Genomic DNA, 26,457 nt, shown 5'->3' on the forward strand with positions numbered 1-26,457 from the left:
CTGGGCCAGTGTTCTGAGTTTAGCATAGTCTCACTTTGTATTTCTGTGTTGCTACTATAGTATATGGGAAAATATTTTCCTCAACTTACTCGTGTATAAGGCTGGTGATGATGCTCTGTAGCTAGAAGGTATCATGCATTCGAAACATTTGCTTATGAAAACAAACTATCCAAGCTCAACAAGGGTTTGCTTGATTTCCTTACAGCTGAAGAAAATTAGGATGAATCAGAAATGCATAACATGATTCCAAGATTAATTTTATTAGTTCTGTCTTCTCCTTCCTTAATCTCATGGCCATGGTCAAATAGTTCTTCTACAGAGAATGACCAGGTCACCACCTGTACACGTTGTGAGGGCTTCCAGGATCAGAGCCAGTGCACCCCGAGCTGGGGCAACTGCTGCGTCCTGGAGCCCACTGTTGCTAACCCCCTTCCCATGCACCCGTCCCACACTTACTCATGAGTGCTTTACCACCCATGCTCCAGTTGCATTTGCTGCTCAGGTGGCGCATGGTGGTGGCACTTCTAGTTGCACGCATACCCCAGCACCATCAAGGAAAGGGTATTCAGGTGGTGGCAGTATGAAGTGACAGAGGAGGGGAGCCCTCACCCCACCAGAAGACTCCTTAGTGCATTCCTTGGTGATGAAGTGGCTTGCCAACTTAATGCAAAAATCTAGCTCTCAGGTCCAAGCCCTGTTGATGATACTGTCATGTGGGGAGGTAGCAACTGGCTTCTGCACTGGTCTTCTTTATCTAACACATTCAAATGTCCTTGCAGGCTAATCCTGAACTATTTCTTAATGCAAAACCTTCTTTAGTTCCTCTTGTGGGCAATATTGTTATCTGAAGAACTGTAGTACAATGTGAAAAGAAGGAAAGAAACCAAAATAAAACACAAAAAGTGCTAAATGATAAGTATTGAGATATGGGTGACCAATGAGAGATGCATCTCTTGGCATAAATGTGCTGTTGGTCTATGGCAGTACAGGGCAAAAGCCAAATTTGGAGACAACTGTAATGTTCTCAGTATTAGTGGTGAACCATCCATTTTCTCACTTCTTCCAACCCATTCACACTTTACCTTTGAGCGTAGTTCTTGATTCAGTTCTGGCTGCAACTGGGAATGATAGCATATGCTCATTGCTCTGAAAACCTTCCCCTACCTCGTACTGTATTTACCTGCTTTTTTAAAAAACAAGATCAAGTTTTAGGAGTCCAATTATTTTTGTACCTGGCTTTGTAAGGCAGAAAAATCTACTGAATACAGTACTATGAGACATCCAGTTTCCAGAATTCAACTTTTGCTTCTTCAGGTAAAAAAATCTTTGATAGGTTAAAGTCTCATATCTTGTATGAAATGTTCTATTTTCTAAAAAAAAAGAAGGTAAGTTTTCCTCTTGAGTTCTTTTCTACCAATCACTTCCTGTTGCGTAGCTGTGGTAGAAATTTGTAGTCCTGATGATCAACTGCTCCCACTAAATTATAAGGTATCTTATCTGGTAGCCCTCCATTATAGCAACTGACATCAGAGCTCCAAGTAACCAATCAGGACCAACATTACTACAGAATGAGTCAGGGAAATCACAGTATGTGCTGCTGGATGGCCTGCAGATTTTTCTACCATCATACTTGTACCTGCAAGAAAGAAATAGTTCAATTTAGTTACATTAAAAAAAACAAACCTTATTTTTTTAACAACCAGAGAGGATTGTGAAAAGTTTAGAAATTGCTGATGTCTATGAATAACACTTAATGTTGCTGGCTGCTGGGGGCTTTGGAGTCCAACACTGCTGTGAATACATGCTTCATGTGACTAGTTTCCATGTGAATTACACATGGCATAATTTTGAGATATCATAAGACAGAAAGGGATTGGCCAGTGAGGTCATGAAACCACAACTAAGCACCCAGCACCTGCCTACATCACTACTTGGATTCAATGGTGAGGTGGCAATGCTGTCCCAAGTTGACATTTTCCTCTCTTGCCTTACACACCATCTTACTATGCATCCTCAACACACATTAATTGCTATATCTAATCTGATCACTACATCCTGACTTAATCCATGTTGCCATACATATCAACCACAGATCTTGATACACAAGAACATAAGAGAAGCCATGTTGGATCAGGCCAATGGCCCATCCAGTCCAACAGTCTGTGTCACACAGTGGCCAAAAACCAGGTGCCATCAAGTGGTCCGCTAGCAGGGCCAGAACTTCAGAAGGCCGCCCACTGTTGCCTCCCAAGTATCAGAAATACAGAGCATCAGTGACCTAGACATAGTATTCCATAAATACCTTGTGGCTAATAACCATCAATGGACCTCTGCTCCATGTTATCCAATCCCCTCTTGAAACTGTCTATGCTTATAGCTGCCACCAATTCCTGTGGCAGTGAATTTGACATGTTAATTAAGAACATAAGAGAAGCCATGTTGGATCAGGCCAATGGCCCATCCAGTCCAACATTCTGTGTCACACAGTGGCAAAAAAATTTATATATACACACACACTGTGGCTAATAGCCACTGATGGACCTCTGCTCCATATTTTTATCTAAACCCCTGTTGAAGGTGGCTATGCTTGTGGCCGCCACCACCTCCTGTGGCAGTGAATTCCACATGTTAATCACCCTTTGGGTGAAGAAGTACTTCCTTTTATCCGTTTTAACCTGTCTGCTCAGCAATGCCCACGAGTTCTTGTATTGTGAGAAAGGGAGAAAAGTACTTCTTTCTCTACTTTCTCCATCCCATGGATTATCTTGTAAACCTCTATCATGTCACCCCGCAGTCAACGTTTCTCCAAGCTAAAGAGTCCCAAGCGTTTCAACCTTTCTTCATAGGGAAAGTGTTCCAGCCCTTTAATCATTCTAGTTGCCCTTTTCTGGACTTTCTCCAATGCTATAATATCCTTTTTGAGGTGCAGCAACCAGAACTGCACACAGTACTCCAAATGAGACCGCACCATCGATTTATACAGGGGCATTATGATACTGGCTGATTTGTTTTCAATTCCCTTCCTAATAATTCCCAGCATGGCGTTGGCCTTTTTTATTGCAAACGCACACTGTCTAGACATTTTCAGTGAGTTATCTACCACGACCCCGAGATCTCTCTCTTGGTCAGTCTCTGCCAGTTCACACCCCATCAACTTGTATTGGTAGCTGGGATTCTTGGCCCCAATGTGCATCACTTTGCACTTGGCCACATTGAACCGCATCTGCCACGTTGACGCCCACTCACCCAGCCTCAACAGATCCCTTATTATTCTTTGGGTAAAGAAGTATTTCCTATACCTGTTCTAAACCTACTGTTCTTTAATTTCATTGAGTGCCCATGAGCTCTTGTATTTTGAGAATACCATCTCTGTCCCATCCATAATTTTGTAAACCTCTATCATGTCACCCCTCAGTTGTCATTTCTCCAAGCTAAAGAGCCCTAACCTTTTCTTCAAAGGGAAAGTGTTCTATCCCCTTAATAATTTTAGTTGCCCTTTTCTCCACTTTTTCCAGTGCTATAATATCTTTTTTGAGGTGTGATTATCTGAATTGTATACAGTATTCCAAATAAGGCTGCACCATCTATTTATACAGGGGCATTACGATACTGGCTGATTTGTTTTCAGTTCCCCTCCTAACAATCCCCAGCATACCATTTGCCTTTTTTTTATTGCCATCGCACATTGAGTCAACATTTTCAGTGAGTTATCTATCACAACTCTCAAGATCTCTCTCTTGGTCAGTCTCTGCCAGCTTGAACTCCATCAACATATATTTATAGTTACGACTTTTGGCATTTCCTCATTGTGACATTACTTTGCATTTCCTCATTTGCCACGTTGATGCCCACTCATTCAGCTACGGTTGCCAATCCCCAGGTAGGGGCAGGGAATCCCCCAGTTTGGAGGCTTTCCCCCCACTTCAGGGTCATCAGAAAGTGGGATTGTGGGGAGAGTCAAGACCTTATCTGCAAAATAAGTTACAAAAGCCTCACAGCCAATATCCAGTTCTCTAGCTTTTGATTGCCTGTTGGTACTGTAGTCAATGATTGAATTGTCCTAAATAACTGGGCTGGGTGCGATTTCGCTGATGCAATGGAGGCCGCATAGAATTCCTTCTTAGCGAACTTCACTGCCTTCTCATAGGTCTTCATAAACACTCTATAAGAAGTTCTAGACTCCTCGTCATAAGATCTCTGCCACACTCGCTCTAGTTGCTGTTTCATCCTCTGCAGCTCCAGGGTGTACCATGATGGATAGAGAGAGAGCAAAATAAGGCAATGAGAAGCAGATAAGCTTTCTTATTTTCCCAGATAAGTTTGTCATCTGAGATTGTTCATTCTTATAAACAGCTGAAAATATATGAAAAAATAAAAGGGGAGACGTACCGCTATTTCTGAGGATGTGCACTTGTGCTGGGACTCCATCTCCACCTGGACCAGTTGTCCTGATTTGCACCGTGGCATGAGTGGAGTCTTCTGGAAAGGGGACTTCAATCCGATTATTGTTGGCTATGTACAGTTTGGGAGTGGAATGCGAGTCCTGCTTGTACAACATCTATGGCAGAAGCATAATTTGAGGCTTACTTTTTAAAGTCCTTAATTGTTGGGTTCTGTTCCCCCCCAACATATATATTTACAGATCCGTAACCACAAGAGTAATACCCCAATTTCTCAATTTAAGTTCTCAGTGTCATTTTGTCTATATATCTGTATCTCAAGTGTGGCCCCCATCTGCGGATATCTAAATCCGTGGATCAGAGTTACAACCAAAACGTATTTTTCTGCAAACATGGGTGACCCCCCCCTCAAGTTTGCAGAAAAATTTGAAATCTTAAAAAAACCACAAGGGGGGTTAATTTCCCCCAAAGTAAAATAGTGTTCTCTGCACGTAAAGAGAACCCACCTACCTCTGGCAGTTGTCACAGGAGCCTGGAAACCATACTGGACCTGCCAGTGGTACAGCTCATAAGCCACATTGGGCCTAATGGGAAAGTTGTGGGGGGTTCCCTCCCTTCAATACGTAAGAGAAAACCAAACAACTTTGCAGAAGGCTGCAGTCAGAATCCAAACTGACTACATATCCTAAGAAATTGTAAAATTTCAACAGATGCAGAAACAAAGTCCCCAGTCCCTGATCTGACAAGAACAGCCAACCACACCCAGAGTTATTTTTCAGAGGCCCATATGTCTAATACACCATGTAGTCCATTTATGGTCTCTTTTGGCCCAGTTTCCATGATAGATGTTGACAGGATTCTTGTGCCCTGAATTCTGCCCATCCTGGCTGCTAAAAATCATATAAGGACATCAACCATCCTTTGGTATTTATTACTAATTCTGTTATGAAATCACGGACTCAGGGCACCTTGATCATTCAAAGAGCCAGTTATCTATCCACTACTTAAAAATCACCCCTTCAGGAAAATGACATGGAAAATTATTGTGCAGTCTCTAGTTTGCCCTTTCTGGGCAAAGCAATTAAGACAGCAGGAGTGGACCAAAACCAGGTCTTTGGATAACTCATCAGGTCTGGCTATGGCCCTGGTGGTTTTAATTGACTGTAGACAAAATCCATGCCTCTTTGTTGCTCCTACTGGATTTATCTGCAGCCTTTTATACAGTGGACCATGTCATCTTCTTCAGGCATCTGGAGGCAAAAACAAGTAATGTGCTTTGGGATGGTTCAAATCATTCTTCATTGAGTGTGGTCTGTGAAGTCTGGCTGCCATTGGAGACCAGTTGTCATCTGTGTCTGGCCTATCCTGTGGGGTTCCACAAGGTGCTATCCTATTCCCCCATGCTATTCAACCTCTAAAGCCTGTAGAACAAATCTTTCATAGTTTCGGGGTTGACAGTCATCAATGTGCTCTGCTAAATATTTCCTGGTAATGTAGTAGAGGTCCTGGATCACCTCCTGTCTGCTGCAGCTAAATGGCTAAGAGTGAGCACATTGAAAATAAATCCTAATAGGACAGACAGGGTTAATGCTCATTGGGAAGTCAGAGGTCTTGAAGGATGTTGTACTTCCCACCTGTGATTCAGCTGACACTTGCTGACTTGGGTCAGAGTCTAGGGATTATTCCAGGTCCAACATTACTGTTAGAGAAGCAACTTAGTGCAGGTGCAAAAATGCATTCTTCCAACCAGGGCCAGCGCGTGGGAGTCAGCGAGGTAGGCGGTGGCCTAGGGCGCCACCCTGCTGTGGGGGGTGCCCCCTCCTCCTCCCTGCTTGCACTGACTCAGCCATGTCCTTTCTTCGCTCTGATTGGAGTGAAGGAAAAATGAGGCAGCTCCTGCCCAGCTGCCTCCAAACCGGGAGAGCGCTGGGGTGGGTGGAGCGTCCTTTTTTCGCTCTTATTGGAGCGAAGGAAGAACAAGGCAGGCGGCCCTTGCTCAGTTCCAAGTGAAGCAGACAGGGGGCGCGCCACGACAATGACGACACTTTTGGGTGATGTCATCATGCCACGTGGTTGGAGTTGGGGAATGGGGCAGCAGCGTGGGGTTCTGCCTGGGGTTAGCACCAGGGCTACTTCCAACTCAGTTTAGCCTTACACTTTGAGTCAGCTGATCTAGCCAACTATATCCAGGCCATGATAACAGCGAGACTGGACAACTGTAATGCAGAACCCCTAGCGCCGGGGCTGCTTCCAACTCAGTTTAGCCCTACACCTTGAATCAACTGATCTGGCCAACTATATCCAGGCCACGGTAACATCGAGACTGGACAACTGTAATGCATTCTACATCGGTCTCTCCTCTAAATCAGTTCAGAGGCCCTAGCTGGTTCAAAACGCTGCAGGTTGGTTCTTATCAGGAGCTAGGTGGTGCATGGATACTACTCCCATTCTACAGTTACTACATTGGCTGCCCATCAGTTACTGGGTTCAATTAAAAGTACTAGCTGTCACATACAAAGCAGTTCATGTCCTTGAACTCTCGTATCTGCAGGACTGGCTTTTTCTATGCTTCACCACAATAATTTTACTCATCTGAGCAGGGCCTTTTGCAGGCACCCCACTACAAATAGGTAAGATCAACAACTGCCTGTACATATGCTTACTTTGTTGTGGTTCCCCACCTTATGGAATGGCCTCCCTGATGAGGTGAGGAAGGCTCTTGCTCTCCTGGCATTCTGCAAACTCTGCAAAACTGAATTATTCAGAAGGGCATTTTTACCCAGGTAATATGGCTGTATTGTAATGGAATGGTTCTGAAACATCTTTTTACAAAGGAAAAAGACTATGGTTTATGCTACTGTGTATAGTACATACTATCTGTTGCTGTTATATATTATCCTACTATGTAATTTCCACATCGTTTAACATGTCATGTTAACACTTTATTTCAGATTTCTGCAAACTTAACCCTATTACACTGCTTATTTCATGACTCATCCTGTTGATTGTGTTGCCTTGCACGGTGTAATTCCCCTTAAATCTCAGTATAAAAAGTGGATTAAAAATAACATTAATTAATTATGTTGCCCTGGCTTAAGAAATAATTGAGAATAGGCTTGAGGCCATTATATTGCACTTCAAAAGTTTAAAATCTAAGTTACCTTGTACCCAGTGACAGCAGATTCATCTGTCTTTGCAATCACGGGATCCCATCTGATGCTTACAACAGAGCCAGTAAATTTCCAGGAGATGTTGCCAGGTGGTGTTCTTGGTGCTAGAAGATACACACTGGTGAAGAGTTTTACTGAGGCAACAGAAAGCCAGCTAGAGATTTCCAGCCTGTGTTTGGCTGGTACATTCCAACCATTTCTCCCATCTGAATCAATGAACTAGGAGAGAAACTCTCTTCCTCTTCTAAACATCTTCTCAATCATCTCTGCCTTTCTTTCCCATATTTGCTCTTCTCTTTACACTGTCCCCCCCGCCCCACATCTCTCATTCTAGGATCATCATGCCTTGCTTATCTTTTTCATTTTGCTTGTCATTGCCTCTCTCCTCATGTGACTGTCTCCTCCCTGATACATATGAATTTTTCACTGGTCTTTTACCACAACAAAAATGATATATTCAAAGTCAAGAAAGTATTTTTTTCAATCCTGTTGACTACTTGGTAAAAGGAAAGTCTAAAAAAATCTCCTGTGGACTGGTTATCACAAGGCAGAGGTGAGAATGGATTTTTAATACTATTAAAGATGAGCTATCTGCCAGATGTTATTACTACAGAGCACAATCTTGCCACATCAATGTCACTGTAATCTGGATTGGTCATACCTTTCCTGTCCCCCCAGAGGGTACAAGGGAGTGCTGAGGGATTGGCTACCTTGGGCACCAAAATGTAGTGGGTCAGTCATAGATAATGTTGGTGATGGAAAGTACCATCCTGTTGCAGCCTACTTATGGCGACCCCATTGGATTTTCAAGGCAAGAGATGAACAGAGGTGATTTGCCATTGCCTGCCTCGGTGTAGCAGCCCTGGACTTCCTTGGTACTCTCCCACGGAAGTAGTAAACCAGGGCCAACCCAACTTAGCATCCAAGATGTGATGAGATCAGGCTAGCCTGGGCCATTTCCATCCATCTTAAAAAAGTTAGTTCCTTGTGCAAGCACTAGTTGTTTTTGACTCTAGGGTGACGTTGCTTTCACAATGTTTTCATGGCAGACTTTTTACGGGGTGGTTTGCCATTGCCTTCCCCAGTCATCTACACTATCCCCCCCAGCAAGCTGGGTACTCATTTTTCCAACCTCAGAAGGATGAAAGGCTGCAACAGGTAGCCTTGAGCCGGCTACCTGAACCAGCTTCCGCTGGGATTGAACTCAGGTTGTGAGCAGAGGGCTTCGACTGCAGTACTGCAGCTTTACCACTCTGCACCATGGAGCTCTCCATCTTAGAAGGATACAATCTCAACTAAGTATTTTTGGAAGAAATGAAGAATCTATAATAATAATATATTCCAGTCTTTGCTTTTTAACCCTTCCAAGCAATCGGGGGGGGGGAGGGTTGACCCAGGAAGTCATAGGAAAAAAAAAATCGGTTTACCCATTAAAGCAGGGGTGTCAAACATATGGCCTGGGGGCCAAATCAGGCCCTCGGAAGGCTCCTATCAGGTCCCCAATTGACTGGCTGTCATTTGCTTCCTTTTCCCTCTCTCTTTCTTCCTTCTGCATCACAGCTTGCTTTGCCAGGCTTGCTCAGTTGCACAGGAGCTACAGAACATAACCTCTATTTTCTCTATTGGCTGAGGCTCCTCCCTTGGGGAGGAAGGGAGGGGGGAGGCAGAGCTTGCTTTGCCAGGCTCTCTCAATTGCACAGCAGAGCTACTGAGCCAAGCCTCTCTTCCTTCTATTGGCTGAGACTATTGGCTGATAACCCATAGCCATCTGGGGAACTGGGCAAAGGAAACTCTGGCTCTTTCCCTCCTTCCCCAGGGGACCAGGAGGGGAAGGAGCCTCAGTTAAATGGAGAAAATAGAGGTTTTGCTTTGTAGCTCCTGTGCGATTGAGCAAGCCTTGCAAAGCAAACTGTGATGCGGAAGGAAGCAGATGACAGCCAATTGCTTGGGTGTCTGATAGGAGTCCTCCAGGGACCTAATTTGGCCCTTGGGCCACATGTTTGACACCCCAGATCTAGGGTCTGTGAGAATGAAGCATGTTGCATTTGTGGAAGATCCAAACATTTTCTTGTAGACTCAGATTAACTGTATTGAATACCACCAATTTAGCAACTATTTTAGAAAAAAATTGACAAACTGTTTCCCAGATTTGGGGAGCATATTCCTAAATTGCTGGAATGTCCAAAATCTTTTTGTAGGTTCATATTCACTAATATTGAGCTTCTTTCCTTTTAACATGAAGTTTTGAGGGGGATGTCAAAAGTATACCAGTGTTCGAAATACGGAACACACTTGCCCCCACTAACACTTTGGATTCTATCCATTACTTTCTGTAAGAAAAGTTGTAGGTAAGCCAATTTTCCTCTTCCTCGTTTATTTGGAAGATGACTGGAATCTTCTTATATCCATTCTACTGTTTTCTGGTCTTCCTATGAGCTGTAGCTATTTAAGGAAGCCTTTACAGCAGGCCTGAACAATTTGTGACCCACCAGGCTCAGCACAGCAGCCATATATTGTGGTCTGCTAAAAGCCTGACAACATCCTGGTAGAGGTTTATAAAATTATGCATGAGGTGGAGAGAGCAGACAAAAATAATTTTTTGTTCCTCTCCCAAAATATTAGAACTCAGGGGCATCCAATGAAATTGATGGGCAGTAGGTTCAGGGCAGACAAAAGGAAATACTACTTTGCACAGAGGGATGTATAATTAAAATGTGGAATTTGCTGCCAGACGATATAGTGATGGCCACAGAAACAGACAACTTTAAAGGGGGATTAGACAGATAAATGGAGGAGACAGATTAATCAGTGGCTGGCTACTAGCCATGGTGACTAAGGGAAGTCTCCACATTTAGAATCAGCCAGCCTCTGAATCCCAGAGCCAGGAGGTAACACTGGGGAAGGCCTCAGCCTCTATACCCTGTTGTTGGTCATCCAGAGGAACTGATTGACCTCTGTGTGAGACAGGATGCTGGAGTAGATGGACCATGGTCTGATCCAGCAGAACTCTTCTTACGTTTTTATCCTGCTTTGAAGTCTTAAGCAGGCAGCTGCACCTCCTGAGGGGTGCAAACACGAACATCTGGAAAGAGAATATGCTTGTCCTGATGTCAGAAGCTGAACAAGTTCTCCTTTGGAGGAGAGAGCACTATTTATTTATTTAAAACATCTATTAGTTGTCTTTTTCCCTTGTGCAACTCATGGCAGTTTATGATATAGGTAAAATATTATGCAAATCACATTAAAAAACACACAAAAAAATTATAAAACTCATAAAAGTCACAGTTTAAAAGCTTCAATTAGGACTGCCAACAGTAAAAGCTAAATCAGGGGTGGGGAACCTCCGTCCAGAGGGCTGTATGCAGCCCTCGAGGTCACTTGGTGTGGCCTTTGGGGATTGCTGGACAGAACCGAGCCATGTGGCAGCCTCCCTGGGGCCTGGCTGGCCAGCGAGGATCGTGGGGCCCAGCTGCGCTGTGCAGCAGCCTCCCCCGGGCCAGGCAGGGATCACAGGGCCCAGATGTACTGTGCGGCAGCCTCCCTGGGGCCTGGCTGGCCAGCCAGAGTTGCTGCAGGGCCTGGAAAAGTTACTGTCACAGTTCAGTTTGCACTTGATTATCCCAGATGGTGTGGCCTAATATACTAATGAGTGTGTGACCTTATATGCCAATATTAGGGGATGTGGTCTGATATGCTACTGAGTTCCTGCTTGGCTTTTTCTACAAAAAAGTCCTGGAACTATGCATTTGCCTAAGGCGGCAGGCTGGGGGTGTGTGCGTGTACCAGATTAGGCTCTCCCCATATGACTTCAAATAGAAAAACAAGTATTTGCATTAATTTTGCTGGCCTGAATCGTTCTCCCTCAGTGGAGCACTGTTTTTTAAGTTGATAATTTTTTATGGCCCACGAATGATGTTATAAATATCCATATGGCCCTTGGCAGAAAAAAGGTTCCCCACCCCTGAGCTAAATCAATCAAAATGCAGTCCTAAATAAAACCATCTTCAGCTGCCTCCTAAAGTTCGAGGCCAAGCACACCACTCTGTGGACACGGTTCCATAATTGTGGAGCCAAAAGGCTGTCATTCAGATACCCACAAAAATGTGCTGTTTTTGCTCTAATCTGTACATACTGATACTATAATGTATCTTTCATATATCTTAAACTTTTGTGTCTTGTGTTAAGTTTGTTACAGTGCAGTGGCTATGTGGGGGGGAGTATCTGAAACACATTCTAAGGCATTTTATATTTTGACTGGTACAGCCTTGGCCTTGAACTAGAATCTCCAACTTCTGTATACTGTACTCCTGAAACTCATTTATTTTTTCCTTATTTGTAATTTTATTACTTCTTACAAACAATTCTCACATATCTTCTTATGTATGTGCAAATCTGAATATAAAATAAACTACTGGATATGAATGGGGCACACATTTCTTTCAAAAACACTGTCAGTGATGGCAGAAAACTGGCTGATGTGTCAAAAAGGAGTGACAGAACCTGCTAAGGACATACACAGCATGTGCTCCTGAAATATATGAAGTATGCTCATATATATGTTACCAAATCTAATAGTCACTCACGTGGTTTTGTGGTCATGAAGCTTGTGGGGAGACTGGCTGGCCCTGTCCCTGCCCGGTTGTAAGCTCTGACTGTCACATGGTACTTTGTGTTGGGGTTGAGGTCTGTCACATGTGCCGACTTCTCAAGACCAGCGGTCCTCACTCTGTCAGCAGCCTCCTCTTTGTCACCATGTTTCCAGTATCGGATCTGAAGCCAAGAAAACAAAGGAGTCAAGAGTTCCTCAGGAACTGCAGTCTTTCACTAGACCATTTCTTCTGGAATGGCCTTCTTGGGTTTTTCAGAAGAGGTGATTTTACTGTATTATAAGGCTGGTCAGACTGAGTTGGGAGAGGGAATCTATTTGAGCATTAAACAGTTGTGGCAATTTCAGCCCTACCAGCTCAATCCTTCTTTGTGAAGAGGGTGAATGTGAACTAAATGTGAGCCTTGTTCCAATTCCAGTCTTTCTTATTACTTACCTCATAGCCCAAAAGGATTCCATTCATGTCACTCTGCTCCACTGGCTCCCATGAAACATCCATTTCTGTGGCCATAACTCCCTCAACTGTAATGTTAGATGGAGCCACTCTTGGTTCTGTCAAATTACAGTAACACTACTTTACTTAAATTAGCCTGTAATTACAAAAAAATCTTATCCAGCCTCAAAATATCTATGAAGAAAAGATTAGAAGCCAGGCATTTGGCCTATCATTGAAGAATGATAGGAAGCATCCCCTCATAATGATATTGATTAGTTTTATTAGGTAATGCTGGGAGAATGAGAAAGAAATGAAGCTAAGCCTTAGCAATACTTGAACATGAGCTACTCCTATGATCCAAGCATACCTTCTTCTGCAGAGTACACAATGGCCACTAAGCTCTCTGGTCCATCTCCTTTCCTGTTGAAGGCCCTGATCTTCACTTCAAAAGGTGTATAAGGTGCAACACTTTCATTGCGATAAACATAGTGCAGGGATTCTGCATGGGGCACTTTTGCTTTCTTCCAAGTCTGGGTCCCTTGTTTTCGGAAAGACAGGATATATCCAAAACCTTCTCCATTCTGGTACTCCCGGTGCATTGGCTGAGATACATATTGAGACCAAAAACTCAGTCTTGGTCGGGGTTCATATTTTATATTCATATCATGTTACAAATTTATGTCTATTACATGCTACCAAGGAAAACAAACGAGAGTACAGGGACTAAAATCTCAGCAATAGCACAGTTTGAAATTAATCTGGGTCGCAGTGTAGACAAAGAATATTCATATGGAACACACGTACACTTTCACATATATCATTACCATCTTCAGTCCATTAACTAATTCATCCAACATGTTGGTGAATTTAGAGCCAGAAAACTTGTCACATCATAAATGATGGCTGTCCATGAGAAGTGATCCCTGCCTGATCTGGAAAGTTCAGAAGATCTCGCTGTGTAATGTTCAGCTGCCATGTCTGGAGTCTCTGTGTCCTAATCCATGTTCCTGGCAGCTGAAAGAAAACTGGCAATCAAACTTGAAATGGTAGGCACTTCCAAATGCTATGAGATACACAGAGATCACTTGCCATGGAGAAGCTGGTTTTAGTGGCACCGCCATTCTAACTTGAATGTGCTCTAGGCTTTAATCCTAAAGACACTTTCCTTAGAGTAAGCCCCACTAAATTATATGAGACTTACTTCTAAGTAGATGTGCTCAGGTTTGCTACAGCTCAGCAAGAACACTGTTATTTCATAGGCAGGAAATCATCAGTTTAGGTCTTATAGCCACCATTAAAGATCTATGCTGTTAAAGATCTATGTTAACTTGAATGTGTATGTTTCCATGAGGCTACACCATATAGAGTTTACACACAGAAATCTGGGGACGAAGTGAGTTGCTGAATGCAACTTCAAGGGATGCAGCCATCCTAATCACATTCTCACTACTTCACTATCTTTAAAGTCGCTTAAATAAAAGCCTGCTATGGGTGGAAGGCATGTGACATAGCAACCCCATTGAAACTATATAAGACTGGTCTGGTCAGTGCCTGTTTTGCTGTATAAGCTGTCTTGAGTTCCAAGATTAACAAAAGGCTGGATATAAGGCAACAAATTAATACAGGAATTTTTCGCTTATCCTCTCATTCCTACAAGAAACATGCTTAAATCCATTAGTAATGAAAACATTCACATTTGTGTGGTTTATGGCCAGCTTACCGTCCAGTTGATGATGAGTTCCCCAGGTGCTCCCCCTCCTCCACTGAGCCCGGATGGTGCAACTGTAGGGGCTGTTTTATTCCCCAATAAAACAGACCAAATGCAAGTTAAATAAGAAAATGTAAGCCAAGCAATCTGGAGGGAAAAATAACGACATCTAACAAAGCAGAAGGCAGAGGCTATGTCCTAAAGAAGATGGAATTGAAGTTCAATAATACAACTGAGATTCAAACAGAATATTCAATTGATCCTATAACTGTTATACATGATTTTGTACATTATGAATATACTTTTAAATGGCTGAAAAGAACTATTTGGGATGTCTAGGAAATAAGCATGCAGTAAAATCAATAGGTCACGATATCTTAATCTTAAATATGTCAGATATGTTATAGTCCTCACAAAAATACAAAGGTGGTGTATGCTTGCTCATAAGCACATAAACATCTACTGCCATGGGAGACAAAGTGCTGTCATACAGCTGCTGCCAGATTTTTTTTCCCCTCAAAAAATATATGAACTCACCAGCTTCTTTGGTGCGGATCTTGGCAGACGGTACACTAGATTCTCCAGTACCAAGGATGTTGCTAGCCAGGACCCGAAATTCATAATCCATCCATGGGATGAGATTGACCACTTGGGCCATCTCTGCATTACCTTCAATATTTGCAGGATCTATAACCCAAAAGCAGAAGAATAGACCAAATAGAGCAACCAGTGCCAAAAGGGGAGATGTGAAGCCTTGCACTGGAGCATGCACAGTATGGGCCACTGCCCTCAAGACACTTACTGGTGCGCACTTGCTTCCATTTGGAGAAGAGTGGAGTGCGGGCCTGGATGACATATTTGGCAATAGGACTGTGGTTATCAGAGCCTCGACTCCAGCTCAGCTGCACAGTGGAATCTTTTATGTCCCTCACCACCAACCCCCCAGGAGGCCCTGGAGGACCTACCAGAAAGAGAACAACAGAAATAACTGAAGGTGTGCATTATGCATGCAAAGTGTAACATTTGGATTCACAGTGTGGACTTTATCAGCTATATCTGAATTCTGTGAATCTCCTTTCCTGCTCTCTTGTCTTTATGGTAGCACTGAGGGTGAATCCATTCAATTATTTTAGTCAGAATTCCAGAGCACCCTGAATAATTCTAGGCTTGTACATTCCAGGTTTTATGGAAGTCACAACTTTCCTGTCTACAAATGTTCAATACGCCAGGAATTCTCTGGCCTTTTCCACTCCAGGCAAATTGGCCTACCATAACCATCTGTTCTGGATAGTGAAGTTGTGTTTCTAGTTGTCAAACAGAATTCTAGATCCTGTGCTAGTAGATTCTCAATTACTTAAAGTTTTTAATTTTAAGAAAATATTTAAAGGAAGCATTCTGTTTCACCAGTGAATTTTCAGCCTATTGAAAGAACACTCACATAAAATTTTATATCCTGAGTCATGAAGTTACTTAAATCAATATCTTGACAATCTGTAGTATAAAAATTTGTGAGACACTACTCTTGAATACATATAAGATGACTGACATTTTTCAACTTCAGAGAGTAACAAATTTGAACAATCTGAATGGCCTCCAATAGCTTTTCTAGCAATGTGACAAAGGAATGGAGAACTGGTAACCTCTAAGGCAATTTTATCTGACATTTTAAAAAAAGGTAAAGGTAGTTCCCTGTGCAAACACCAGTCGTTTTCGACTCTGGAGTGACGTTGCTTTTGCAACGTTTTCAGGGCAGACTTTTTACGGGGTGGTTTGCCATTGCCTTCCCCAGTCATTTACACTTTCGCCCCAGCAAGCTGGGTACTCATTTTACTGACCTCGGAAGGATGGAAGGCTGAGTCAACTTGGAGCCGACTACCTGAACCAGCTTCCGCTGGGATCGAACTCAGGTCATGAGCAGAGGGCTCCGACTGCAGTACTGCAGCATTATCACTCTGCGCCATGGGGCTCTTTATCTGACATTAGGCAGCTTTAATGATATTTATTAAAGATAAAGCATATACCCACAAGTTTATTTTTAAGGAAACAAAAACTGTTTTCAGGTTGTATGAAACAGAGACTGTGATGAGATGACAGGCAGGGGAGCAAGAGATGCCTTGACTGTTATGGTGATGGAAGGCAGTCCAGACATCTTTGTGTGACTGGAGAGAAGGTTCTCTTTGCTAGATACAGAGCATCCTTTTCCAGCTGAGAGGGATAACATGCCAGCCCTTTGATATATTAACACCTCTTGATTTGAGGGCCCAGGTTTGGCAGGCTTGAGCACCAAGGCTTGGCATCCAGATTTGCTGAAAGTTCCTAGAGCACACATGGTGGGGGAAGTCTGAAAAGGGGAATCCCTTTGTTTGGAAAGAAACTCCCAGGAGCTCCTCCTGGGACTGTGGTTGAGTGTGCTGCAGTGAGTGTTTACCATGAAGGATGCCAGAGAAGAATGATGCTAAGGAGAGCTGCAGATGCACCTGGAGATGGGCGCATCCTGCAACTGCCACAGATCAGATGTTACATGGATTGCAAGTACTAGTTAGCAACTGTCTTTTGTTTATTTTACTTAGTGAACCTAGATCCTGTCCTTTATGGTACCCTGAGAGCCTGTGCCTTGCAGAAATCAAATTTGTTTCACTTGAGAGAGTTTGCACAAGTCCTTACCCATCTGCTTAGCTGCTTGGCATGTTACTGAGTGACACCCCTGTGGAGTTGTCTTCAGGCAATCCATGAGAGAGAGGAGTTATATTTTACCTGAGGTGGTGGAAATGACAGTAAAGGCAGGTAAAACAGTGGCTAGCCTTGGCCCACAATGTGACAGTGACCATGACAGATAGTCTGTCTCTCTCATTTCATTGTATGTAATACTATGTCTAAGTGCATGTTTCTTATATCTGAGAAGTATTTATTGATAGATGGCACCCCTTCACTATGAACATATCCCTAAAAGAACTAGTTTGTGTGGGAAATATACTTTCTGCTTGGGAGTTGTCAGGAGAATACAGTGACTCTGAAAACAGAAAGGCTGGAGAACCCTAAAGTGAAAGGAGCAGGAGCATCATGGTCATGTCATTCCTAAGTACAGGAGGCAAGCAGTGAACAGGGAAAATTACCTCTTACAACCAGTGTGGCTGACTCAGAAGCACTATCCACCACCGTCTGGGCTGTACATGTATATTGTCCAGCATGTTTCAACTGAGCATTCAAGATCATGAGGTCTCCAATACTCTCTTTCTATGAATAAGAGATAGTATTCAACAGGAAAGACATCAGAACCAAATTGGGAATAATAAAACAAATGGGATAAAAAGAGTGACAGGCAGCTGGAAGTCAGGGCTTATATCTGCTGTGTCTTGGAGATTGGTATATGATCATTTGCAGCAAAGAAAAATAAAACTCAAGGGGAGAAAAATCTTTGGGTCTCTTTTCACTGTGACCAGCTTTTTGGACATTATGTGCTAGCAGCCTGCAATTTACAGTCCTCACCGTACTTGCTCGCTTGTAATGGCCTTCAGACTTGGTGAAATCAATAGGAAAGTCATCCAGGCTCCAAGTAAAGGTGAGGTCCATTGTTGGGTCATGAGAAGCATGGCACTGAAGGGAAATGTTCTCACCTACATTGATATCAGCACTGGATGGTGCCAGCGTAATTTTGGTGGCATCTGTGGAGAACCAAGTGAAAAGAGACATTATTTCTCAAGGTTGTTAGTGTACATCAGAATCCACTAGCTCTCACATCCTAACCGTTCTCATGGGTTGTTGTGAAGATATAACAGGGGACCATGTACTTTTTTGGAGCAGAGTGTGTTACCTTTTCTATTACAATATTCATTGCAGACTTAAGGGTGAGTGAAGGGTGGGAGAGTAGGTGGCACAATCAGAATTTGGGTGAAACAGGCCTCAGCTTGATTAATTACAGCAACAGGAACAGTGGTGCAGCACAGGGCACAAATCCAAGCATTGGACAACCTGTCTACCAGCCCATTAAACCCTTCCCCAGCCTGCCTGCATGGGGTAAACCTGGAATGGCAAGTTATGTGGACACACATGGGCACAAGTCTCTGTGCAGTTCCCTTGCCACCTATGAGTGGAGCCAAGCAACAGGCCACAAACTGGGCATGCCACTACCTGGCTTCATCCCCAAGACCCCTTAAGAGTGTCCCCACTTGGGGGAGAAGGGTACGCAGGCGCAGGCACAGCCATCCCCACCCCACCCAATGGATCCAGTCCTAAAACCATGCAAAGCTGTGGCAGGCAAGGAGATTGTGTTTGGGTTAGAACTGATAAAAGGAAGTATGTTTATGTTTAATTCGATTTGTACCCCGCCCTCCCCGCTGAGGCAGGTTCAGGGCGGCTTACATCAAATCATAGTAAACTATGATTGCAGTCATAAAATCAATAAAACCATTAGTACAAGTTAAAACAATCTACAGTTGGTGCTAACAAATCAGATATTACTCATATTCTCAGGATGACAGTTGTTCCAGAATTCTCCTACAGTCGACTGAAGGCTTTCTTGAAGAGAGCGGTCTTACAGGCCTTCCAGAACTGAGCAAGGTCCTGCAAGGCCCTAACCTCTTCTGGCAATTGATTCCACCAGGAGGGGGCCACCACTGAAAAGGCCCGATCCCTGGTGGTCGATAGTCTCGCCTCTTTCAGCCCGGGGATCACTAGGAGATGTTGAGATCCAGATCTTAGTACTCTCTGGGGAATGTGTGGGGACAGACGATCCCTCAGGTAAATGGGTCCTTGGCCATATAGGGCTTTAAAGGTAATAACCAGCACCTTGTAACAAATCCGGTACACTATTGGTAGCCAGTGCAGTTCCTGCAGCACTGGCTGTATGTGCTTCCACTTGGGCCGCCCCATTAGCAGCCTAGCAGCTGTGTTCTGCACTAGCTGAAGTTTCCGGGTTCACGACAAAGGCAGCCCCAATAGAGGGCATTACAGTAGTCCAATCTCGAGGTGACCATTGCATGAATCACAGTTGCCAGAACCAACTGTTTCACCTGCCTAAGATGAAAGAAGGCGGATTTTGCAGTTGCTGCTATCTGGGCCTCCATTGTCAGGGAGGCCTCCAAGAGCACCCCCAAGCTTCTGACCTTGGGCGCCATTGTCAGTGGCGCCCCATCAAAAGTTGGTAGGGGGATTTCCCTGCCCAGGCAGTCGTGACTCAGGCAAAGGACCTCTGTCTTCGTCGGATTCAGTTTCAATCGGCTCAGCCTAAGCCAACTAGCCACGGCTTTCAGCGCCTGATTCAGGCTTTCTGGGACATCCATCAGTAGATAGAGCTGGGTGTCATCAGTGTATTGATGGCAACCCAGCCCATACCTACAGACAATCTGGGCAAGGGGTCGCATTTAGATGTTAAACAACATTGGGGATAGAATCGCCCCCTGAGGCACACTACAGTTAAGCGGGTATCTCCGTGATGACTCTCCCCCACTTGACACCCTTTGTCCTCGACCGCACAGGAAAGAGGAAAGCCACTGTAAGGCTAGCCCATGAATCCCTGCGTCAGCGCGGCGGTGGGCTAGCAGCTGATGGTCAACTGTATCAAACGCAGTCAATAGGTCTAACAGCATCAGTACTGCTGAGTCGCCTTGATCCAAATGCCACTGGAGGTCATCCACTGGGGCGACCAGAATTGTCTCCAACCAATGGCCTGGGCGGAAGCTGGACTGGTGGGAGTCTAGGATGGAAGCATCCTCCAGAAAACTCTGTAACTGTAGCACTACTGCTTTCTCAATATTTTCCCCCCAAAAGGGTAAATTTGAGACCAGTCAGTAGTGTACCAATTCGGCCGGGTCTAGGGTGGACTTTTTTAGGAGAGGGTGGACCACTGCCTCTTTAAGACACGTTGGAAAAAGCCCTTCCGAGAGAGATCTATTTACAATATCCCATATAGGATATTGGAGCTCTCCCTGGCACACTTTAATCAGTCAGGATGAGCACGGATCCAGATCACATGTTATTGGGTGTACAACAGAGAGTATTCTGTCAACTTCCTCCAAACTGAGTGCTTTAAAACAATCCAAAGTTGGTCCGGAAGACAGGCATGGAGCTTCGAGTTCACATACTGTTTCAATTGTAGCGGGAAGGTTGAGACGGAGCAACAAGATCTTGTCGGTGAAAAAATTCGGAAAAGCCTCACAGCCAATATCCAATTCCCTACAATTTGGCCTGCCTTGTGGCAGTACTGTAAGCGATCGAATTACCCTAAATCATTGTGCCAGGAGCGATGTCGCAGACGCAATCTTGGCTGCAAAGAAAACTTTCTTTGTGGCTTTGACTGCCATCTCATAGGACCTCATAAACTCTATATTAGATGTTCTGGTTGCTTCGTCTCGAATCCGCCACCACTGCCTCTCTAGCTGTCTGAGCCCCCGTTTGATCAGCCACAGCTCCGGTGCAAGCTTAGAACGGTGGTGCAGAGGGTGCCATGGTGCGATCTCATCGATGGTCTTGGAGAGTCGATCATGCCACGACTCTACCAGGTCATCTAGAGAATTGTCAGGGGGCCAGGGACCTCAAAGAGCCATTTGGAACCACTCAGGGTCCATCAGACTCTGCGGACGAGCTAAAATATGCTCACCGCCTAAACGAGCTTGAGATGGGACATCCACACGGGCTTTTAGGGCATAGTGATCTGACCATGGCACCACTTCCCCAGCAACCCAGTCCACTACAACCCCCGTCACAAAGATCAGATCCAGCATGTGCCCCGCCTGCTGAGTGGGTGTTGTAACAACTTGGGAGAGTCCCAGTGTCACCATGGATGACACTAGGTCCGTCACCTGAATGGAGGCCAGGTCATTGGCATGGGCATTTTTATCACCCAGGATCAAAAGCCTTGGGTGTTCCAATGCCCAGCCTGTCACGGCCTCCATCAGGAATGGTAAGGCGCTGGTTGGTACGTTAGGTGGATGGTACACCAGCCAAACCGCCAATCCCTCCTCAACATCCCACATCAGGCAGACACATTCAATGCCAGCAATCTTTGGCGACGGGAGTGCCCGAAAGGAGTAAGCCTCCCGTATGAATAGAGCCACCCCTCCCCCCCACCTACTAGTCTGTGATTGGTGAAAGACTGAGTATTCTGGGGGGGGGGGTTTACCTGGGAGAGAGTCACTGTCTCCCCATCGTGCACCCAGGTCTCAGTCATGCAATTCAGGTCCATATCCTGCTTCTTCACCCAAAGGGTGATTAACATGTGGAATGCACTGCCACAGGAGGTGGTGGCGACTACAAGCATAGACAGCTTCAAGTGGGGAATGGATAAGCATATGGAGCAGAGGTCCATCAGTGGCTATTAGCCACAGCTTATTGTTGAAACTCTGTCTGGGGCAGTGATGCTCTGTATTCTTGTGCTTGTGGGGGGCACAGTGGAAGGGCTTCTAGCCCCACTGGTGGACCTCTTGATGGCACTTGGATTTTTTTGTCACTATGTGACACAGAGTGTTGGACTGGACGGGCCATTGGCCTGATCCAACATGGCTTCTCTTATGTTCTTATGAGATAACCAGAAAGATGACTGTGCTACAAAACCAGAAACCAGGGGAGGGGGAGGGATGGCCAAAGAGTGTGCTGAAGGTACCTGGTGACCTTGTGGCTTTAAGAGGAGAAGGGGAGGACCCCCCAGCTAAATGGCCCTCTTCGGTCCATCCAGAGCAGCAACTGAGACAGCTAGTCATAGGCTACCCAGAGGAAACTGCTGGGTCCCTGCCAACAATTGCCGGTCCTCTCCATGCAGCCCACTACCATGCAGATGCAACAATCTGCCTTCTGGTTCTGCTGTTGCCCTGAAGCTGCAAAAACAGCCCTGGGTAAGTCTGGGGTCACAGCTTCCTGGTAGGGAGAAAAAAACAAAACCTTACCTCGAACAGAGAGGATTCCTGTGCTGTTTGCCTTGCCCATGAAATTTTCAGCAAAGCATGTGTATTTCCCCTCATCTGACTTGCTAATATTCTGAATGATCAAGGTGCCATCAGGAGTAATAGTTATGCTGTAGTGAAGAAGAATCCCACCAAAATAAAAATAAAGATGGTGCAGGCAAGTATGGATCACCAAGTCACATTATCAGACATGCAGAATCACAAAACAGATTAATTATGCAATGTGCAATGAGTAAAATCTGTCAAAGATAATATATTTTATAAAGCAGAGTTTTAACCCTGTTTTAGGGCTAAATTAGCAATGTTTGTAAAAGGCATTTAAAAGAACGTGGTCACTTTAAATGTGATGGCCAGAGTTCAATCATGCTTGTCACAATCTTGCTTCTGGCTCCACCCCCAAAGTCCCCAGATATTTCCTGAGTTGGACCTGGCAACCCCTACACACAAATAACAGTTGTGATCAACGTTTACCAAAAGGAAATTGATTAGTTTAATGCTGATCAAATGGCTGTGATAGACATGCAAAACTAGAATACCCCCACAGACAAAATGAATGCATTAGAAGGGCACTGCATGCTTTTCTTTCAAGCTACTTAAAAATGATGTGACTGAAGTTGCTGTTTCAACTGTTCAAAGCCTTTGGGTTTACTTTTTCTGTTTTCTCCACAAAGTGCTTAAGAAAGGCCAATCTTATGCCATTTTTCTTGTATAGTACGGAAGGCACTTCTTCACAGTTCAAACATTTCTTTTTTTTTTTTAGACAATGTAGGCTGTATTTTCCAAGATCTATTTTCATCCAAGAAGTCTAATACAGCTAAAAAGTGAGTATAGGTCTGCCACATTCCAACTTGATAACCACTATTTATTTAAAACATTTGTTAGCCGCCTTTCTCCCTTGCAGAACTCAAGGTGTCTTACAATATAAATAAAACATAAAAATATAATAGAACTATTATAAAATCCATGAAAGTTTTAAAACTCCAATTAGGACAGCCAATAATATATGATAAAGCAAGGGTCCCCAAACCCTGGCCTGTGGACCGGTACCGGTCTGTGGTCTGTTAGCAACCAGGTCGTGAGTTGTAGTAGTAGTAATAAGAAGACGATGGCATTGGATTTATATCCTGTCCTCCACTCTGAATTTCAGAGTCTCAGAGCAGCTCACAATATCCTTTACCTTCCTCTCCCACAACAGACACCCTGTGAATTGGATGGGGCTGAGAAGGCTCTCCCCAGAAGCTGTCCTTTCAAGGACAACTCTGCAAGAGCTATGGCTGACCCAAGACCATTCCAGCAGCTGCAAGTGGAGGAGTGGGGAATCACACCCAGTTCTCCTAGATAGGGTTGCAAAGTCTTCTTCAAGCCCCAGCGGGGGACATTCGCACACACAATGAAATGACATCACCTGGAAGTGACTTTATCAAAATGCTGGTGCGCACGCGAGGGCCACTCTAGACATTTCCGGGAAAACTCTATGGTTTTCCCAGATGCGCTAGCCATTTGGGAAGTTAAAACTCTATGGTTCTATTGTACCATAGGATTTTACCTCCCAAATAGCTAGAGCGTCCAGGAAAAGGACAGGTTTCTTACCTGTAACTGATGATCTTCGAGTGGTCATCTGTGCAATCACACATATGGGTATTCCTCCGGAATGGCCCTGACCTCGGAGAGTTCAAAGCAATCTTGATCGTAGATCTGGCGCGCCTCCCCCTCGTCCCGGGGCGGAGCCACCGTTTGCGCATGCGTGGACGAGGGGGGAGGCGTCTAGCCACTCAGTTTCTTCCCGCCACCGGACAGGTGGAAGACGTGCTAGATGAGTGTCCAGCAGCGGGGAAGGCTGGGTGGGTCTGTGTGATTGCACAGATGACCACTCGAAGATCATCAGTTACAGGTAAGAAACCTGTCCATCTTCTTCGTGGTCTCTGTGCATTCACACATATGGGTGATTAGCGAGCTATCCCTTCGGAGGCGGGTGCTGGATCTGTAAAAAGTATGCAAGGTTAGACCAGAATGTAATGAGAGTGGTACTTACGGTGGTCAGTCGAAGATGGAGCGAAGTACAGCCTGTCCGAAGGAGGCATCACGCCGGGCACGAACGTCAAGAGCGTAGTGCGAGGCGAAGGTAGATGTGGAGGACCAGACCGCGGCATCGCAGATGTCCTCTATAGGGATGCCCTTCGTGAAAGCTGACGAGGTGGCGACGGCTCTGGTAGAATGAGCTCGTATGTGTTGCGGGACTGGTTGTTTCGCCAGTTGGTAGCAGAGTTCTATGGTGGCAACGAGCCACTTAGAGAGCCTCTGAGTAGATATTTTGCTGCCCTTATTATGGGTGGCGTAGGTGACAAAGAGTCTCGGATCCTTACGGAATTCTCGAGTTCTGTCTATGTAGAAAGCTAGCGCTCTGCGCGCGTCCAAGTTGTGGAGAGCCCTCTGGCCTGCGTCCGAGGGGTGCTGGAAAAAGGCTGGTATGGTTGACTGTTTCCCTAGGTGGAATGGAGAAACGACCTTTGGTAGGAAGGTCGGGGCGAAGGACCACCCTGTTACTGTGAAAGATTGTGTAAGGTGGGTCCGCCCTCAGGGCACAGATGTCGCTAGCCCTCTTGCCTGTGGTGAGAGCCGTGAGTAGTGCTGTTTTCCACGATAGCAGGTGCAGTGGAATAGATGCCATGGGCTCAAAGGGTGGTTTCATGAGCTGGCTGAGCACTAGAGAGAGGCTCCAGGTTGGGAGGAGTTGTCTGACTGGAGGGTGTAGACGAATGATGCCCTTGAGGAATGCCTTCGTGGCATGATGAGAGAAGACTGTTGTTCCCCCGATGTGGGGGTGGAAGGCAGAGATAGCTGCGAGGTGTACCTTCAGGGAGGAGTATGAGAGGCCTGTTCTTGAAAGTGCTAAGGTGTAAGTTAGTACCTGAGAGATGGTAGCGCAGTTAGGGTCAAAGTTGTGTTGAGAGGCGTAGTGAGTGAAGCGCTTCCATTTTAGTAGATAGGCTTTCCTAGTGGATGGTTTTCTACAGTTCACTAGGACTTGGCGGACGTCCGGGGAAAATTCTAAAAACTGATTCTCCAGGCCGTCAATTTGAGGGATGCCGGGTTGTGGTGTAGGACCTTGCCGTCCTGTTGGGAGAGGAGGTCCTGTGTTTGTGGGAGGATTAGGAATGTCCTGTTGGACAGGAACAGGAGGGTGGTGAACCAGGGTTGGCGTGGCCACCATGGGGTTATGAGGATGCAGTTCGTGCGGTCTGTTTGGATTTTCTGCAGGACCCTTGTGATGAGTGGGATGGGGGGAAACAGGTAATGTAGTTTTCCCTTCCAGGTTTGGAGGAATGCATCCCCTCTGGAGAGCTGGGATGGTGGACCTCTCATGTAGAAGTGGGTGCACTGGGCATTTGATGGTGAAGCAAATACATCTATGCTCGGGGTTCCGAAGGTTCTGAAGATTTGTCGGATGTATTGAGTGCTGATAGACCACTCGTGGTTGTTGGTCGAGTGGCGGCTCAGGGCATCTGCCTGGGTATTCTCGGTCCCTGGTAGGTGAACGGCCGTGAGGAAGATGCCCTGGGTGATGCTCCAATGCCACAATGCCAAGGCCCTCTTGCAGAGTCTGATGGAGGCGGTTCCTCCCTGCCTGTTGATGTAGAAGATCGTGGCGATGTTGTCGGAGGTGACCTGGACGTGCTGATTCCGTAGCGATGGGAGAAAGGATCTCAGCGCTTTGTGTACTGCAAGGAGCTCTAGGCAGTTGATGTGAAGGGATCGCTCGTAGTCCGACCATTGGCCTTGGACTGTGAGGGTTCCTAAGTGGGCTCCCCATCCCCACCTGGAGGCGTCCGTGGTGACGATCACTGATGGAGGGGCTTGTTTGAACGGCATGCCCGTGCGGAGATGATGTTCCATAGTCCACCATTTGAGGGATGTTGCGATGTGCGATGGGAGGGTCAGGAGTGTGGACTGGTGCTGTGTGTGAGGATGAAAGGTCCTGACGAACCACATCTGCAGGGGTCGCATGTGAAGTTTCGCGAAGCATAGGACTGCGGTGGTTGCTGCCATTAGGCCTAGCATCCTCTGAAACGTGAGAGCTGTCTGGGAGCGCCGGGCAATGATGGTGTTGGCCAGAGACTGTATGCTGAGTACTCTGTCGTGCGGTAGAGAAGCTGTTTGGGAGACTGTGGAGATGTCTGCTCCTATGAACTGAATTCTTTGAGTAGGGATTAGTTTGGATTTTGATAAGTTGACCTGGAGACC

General features: G+C 45.3%; 1 protein-coding gene across 1 annotated transcript in view; it reads right to left on the reverse strand.

Annotated features, from left to right (window-relative positions):
- Positions 1-1,194: 1,194 nt before the first annotated feature.
- Positions 1,195-26,457, reverse strand: part of CNTN2 (contactin 2) — a 93,551-nt gene continuing 68,288 nt past the window's right edge. The window contains exons 12-23 of the mRNA XM_060231333.1: positions 22,198-22,325; positions 17,807-17,982; positions 17,434-17,554; positions 15,123-15,281; positions 14,858-15,007; positions 14,333-14,403; positions 12,980-13,214; positions 12,613-12,728; positions 12,154-12,340; positions 7,562-7,674; positions 4,390-4,558; positions 1,195-1,636 (exon numbers count right to left, since the gene is read on the reverse strand). Coding sequence (XP_060087316.1) covers positions 1,527-1,636; positions 4,390-4,558; positions 7,562-7,674; positions 12,154-12,340; positions 12,613-12,728; positions 12,980-13,214; positions 14,333-14,403; positions 14,858-15,007; positions 15,123-15,281; positions 17,434-17,554; positions 17,807-17,982; positions 22,198-22,325 — 1,735 coding nt within the window. The 3' untranslated portion in view covers positions 1,195-1,526. The remainder of the gene's footprint in view (positions 1,637-4,389; positions 4,559-7,561; positions 7,675-12,153; positions 12,341-12,612; positions 12,729-12,979; positions 13,215-14,332; positions 14,404-14,857; positions 15,008-15,122; positions 15,282-17,433; positions 17,555-17,806; positions 17,983-22,197; positions 22,326-26,457) is intronic.

This window comes from Heteronotia binoei, chromosome 2, assembly GCF_032191835.1.
Source record: "Heteronotia binoei isolate CCM8104 ecotype False Entrance Well chromosome 2, APGP_CSIRO_Hbin_v1, whole genome shotgun sequence".
Classification (NCBI taxonomy): domain Eukaryota; kingdom Metazoa; phylum Chordata; class Lepidosauria; order Squamata; family Gekkonidae; genus Heteronotia; species Heteronotia binoei.